The sequence below is a fragment of the Mastomys coucha genome, unplaced genomic scaffold (assembly GCF_008632895.1).
Source record: "Mastomys coucha isolate ucsf_1 unplaced genomic scaffold, UCSF_Mcou_1 pScaffold9, whole genome shotgun sequence".
NCBI classification, from domain to species: domain Eukaryota; kingdom Metazoa; phylum Chordata; class Mammalia; order Rodentia; family Muridae; genus Mastomys; species Mastomys coucha.
Genome location: NW_022196915.1, coordinates 94,539,155 through 94,542,332, shown reverse-complemented (window position 1 = coordinate 94,542,332; position 3,178 = coordinate 94,539,155). Strand labels below are relative to the sequence as shown.

The 3,178-nt window shown below is 32.4% G+C and overlaps 1 protein-coding gene across 1 annotated transcript in view; it reads right to left on the bottom strand.

Annotated features, from left to right (window-relative positions):
* Nucleotides 1–2,730, bottom strand: part of LOC116084220 (low molecular weight phosphotyrosine protein phosphatase-like) — an 8,952-nt gene extending 6,222 nt beyond the window's left edge. Inside the window, exon 1 of the mRNA XM_031361022.1 lies at nt 2,665–2,730. Coding sequence (XP_031216882.1) covers nt 2,665–2,730 — 66 coding nt within the window. The remainder of the gene's footprint in view (nt 1–2,664) is intronic.
* Between the last annotated feature and the right edge of the window lie 448 nt (nt 2,731–3,178).

Genomic DNA, 3,178 nt, shown 5'->3' with positions numbered 1-3,178 from the left:
TGAAGGTTCTGTGCCCCAGTGTAGGGGAATACCAGGGCCAGAAAGTGGGAGAGGGCAGGGTGGCAGGCTTGGGGAAGGGGGAGGCAACAGGGGTTTGGTTTTGTTTGTTTCTTTGTTTTTTGGAGGGAAAACTGGGAATGGAGAAATTTACATGTAAATAAAGAAAATATCTAAAAAAAAAAAAAGAAAAAGAAAACCAGTTTGGCATGTTTGCTCTAAATTGTTTCTAAAGAGAAGAATATATCTTGTGTGCATGAAAATTTAATTATTTTTAAATAATGACAATATATCAAAATTATTTTACTACACATTATACTTGTTTAATTTTTGCTTTTCCATAATGACTACACTACTAACTTTTTCACTCAAGTATACATTCTCTGTGTAGTATAAAAGTTTAAATCCCACTTGTATAATATCATATGACTTCAGTTCTGTTTAGTCACCAACTTTTTTCCATCTTTGCTCTCATGATGACCATAGCCTGTGTATTCTTAGAAATATACACATATATAACTATAGATATTACATTAATCATATATATATTTACTTTCATCTGCTAGTGAAATTATCAGCAGAACTAATTATATTTATGATTATTAAATTTTGGCAAATTATTTTCTAAATAGATATAATTATTTATACTAAAATTTAACATAACTAAAATCCTATTCTTTATTTCTATTTTTAAGTTTCATGTTGGAACAAATAATACAAATGCAATACTTTAAACATTCTTGGTAACAAATATGTTCTATATGCTTTTATAAACCTAATAGACTTTTACATTCCCTTTCCTTAAACTATTGTTTACATACTATTAGACTTATTTGAAGTTACATACTGATAGTTTATTCATGTATGTTATATATTATGTGTTTATATGTATACAAGTGTTGTGTAATATATTTTCCTGGGAATGTGCAACTCACATATATTTACTAACCCTGAAAAGAAGGCCAAGACAGAACAATGTTTGGGTATCATCAAAAACATTGTGAATAAATGAATTTTTGAGGGTTTGCTGTTGTGGGGTAATACAGTTTGCTTACAGGAATATCAGTGTGGTTCATTATAGAAACATATGTAACACAAAAGACAGCTCCATTTCAAAAGCCTGAACTCTCTCATGTGACAGCTCACAAACGCAGAAACCTGGAGGGCATAGGAAAGCCTACAAAAGGCTCAAAACACTGGAAAGTGTCCTTTCAAGGTGGCACAATTTGTCTAATCCTCTTCCAGGCAGCTCCACTGCTCTTTGGTTCTTTGAGATAATGCACATTTTCTCAGGTTATATTCAGCTGACAAGATCCTCTCTGCTTCTTGTAGGTAGCTGGATTTTTCTGACAGTGAACTTCAGAAGTCTTTATTTTTAATACAGTCTTTTAGAACTAGGGGCCTAGATGTGAGTCTGCTCAGTTTTGGGAATTTTCTGAAGTTATTTTTTATTGCTTACTTCCTCTTTTTATGAGGGTTTTCTTTTACAGAAAGGTATGTTTCAATCTCAGAGAAGACTGCAACACAGCATCACACATCAGTTGTCTTCGTGTGATATGAGTCAGTCTTTACTAGATTTTAATATATACTTATTTGATTGAATCAATCACACTGAGACAAAGATTGCATCCATATAGCAAACATATTACAGCAAATGACGTAGTCTAAGTGAGTTCACCATGCACAACAATTAAAATGTGAGGATTTGGCAGACAAATACACTGAGACCCAGAAATCATAAAACAATCAGATAGGTCTATTTATATAGTTTGAATCTTGATTTTTATCTTGCTAATCGAATGCTTTCATTAGTTCAGTCCAACATTAAGCTGATTAATTCATTTTGCACAGTTAAAATTTAATGAGATAATCTTTTATGTTGCTATTTAATCTTTTCAAATAAGTGTGAAGTTCTATTAAATAGGATAGAATATTTTAACCTAGATATTTCTGATGTCAACAATCATGTATGCTTAGAATTTGGACAAAATATTTCAAACAACACTAGACTGACAGAATGGAGGCACACCAATACATACAGTGCACATTTTAAATCTGTCCATAGAACACCTTTAAGGAGTCTTAGAATAGAAGACATTACCCTAGCTGTGAATTATTCCTCCTTGATTGAAATTCTAAATATGCATAGAAATCATTTTCTTAATGGATCATCTTAATTTTGTTTAAAAATTTAATTAAATACTGGAATGAAGGAATAGGTCAACGAGTAAAAGCCTCATTGCACTAGTATAAAGACCTGGATTCACAGGTTCAGCTTTGAAGTAAAAGCCTATCTGCAATCTTAGGTTTGGGGCAAGAGAAACAGATGGTTCTCTGGGTTCACTGGTTAGCCTGTCACATTAATAAGTAACCTCCATGGGCAGAGAAGATAACCTAGACTCAAGACGTAAGGTGGACACTGCTAAAGAATGATAACCAATACAGACCCATGGCCTCCAAACACAAGAAGATAAGCACATGTGCATGAATATACACACAAATAAGAAAATATCATTACTTCTACTCTATTATGTCTGGAGACTTTAAACAGCACATTTAAAAGATACAATCTATCTTTTAAACATACCATTTTATTTTAAGCTAGTACTACTTAGCAATCAAACATGTAAATAGAGAATATAAGGATGGTATGACTGCACATCTCACAATGCGACTGGTAGTTTCAATAGAGAAACGGTAGCTGAAATACTGGATGATTTCAGTGACTATCATGCAGTGATTTTTCTGGTGAATTGAAAATGTAGGGCTCTAAACCATAACACATAAGAAAGAATAAGTATCTCTATTTGATCTATTTTTGATTTGTTGTTAGCAAAGAACCTGACAGACAATGTTACTAATAGTAAAAGCCTATTCTGTACCACAGATTTGGGGGAAGAGGGCTAGAATTATGTTTTACAAATTTTCCACTTGTGTTCCAAGTACCAAAGATTCCATAGTTTCTGGAATAAGTCCTGCCTACTGAGGACTAAATGTGGGAATGTATGAGACTGTGGAAGATATTACAAACACAAATATAAGAATATCTCTTCCAATGAAATGTTGAAAATTAATGTGTTGAAAAAATCTAACACATTTTCCTCTCTTTTGATCATGTTAATATGGATTTTACTTTGAATTTCAAGCACAGTTTAATAAAGTCTTCCAACAGATAATTCCA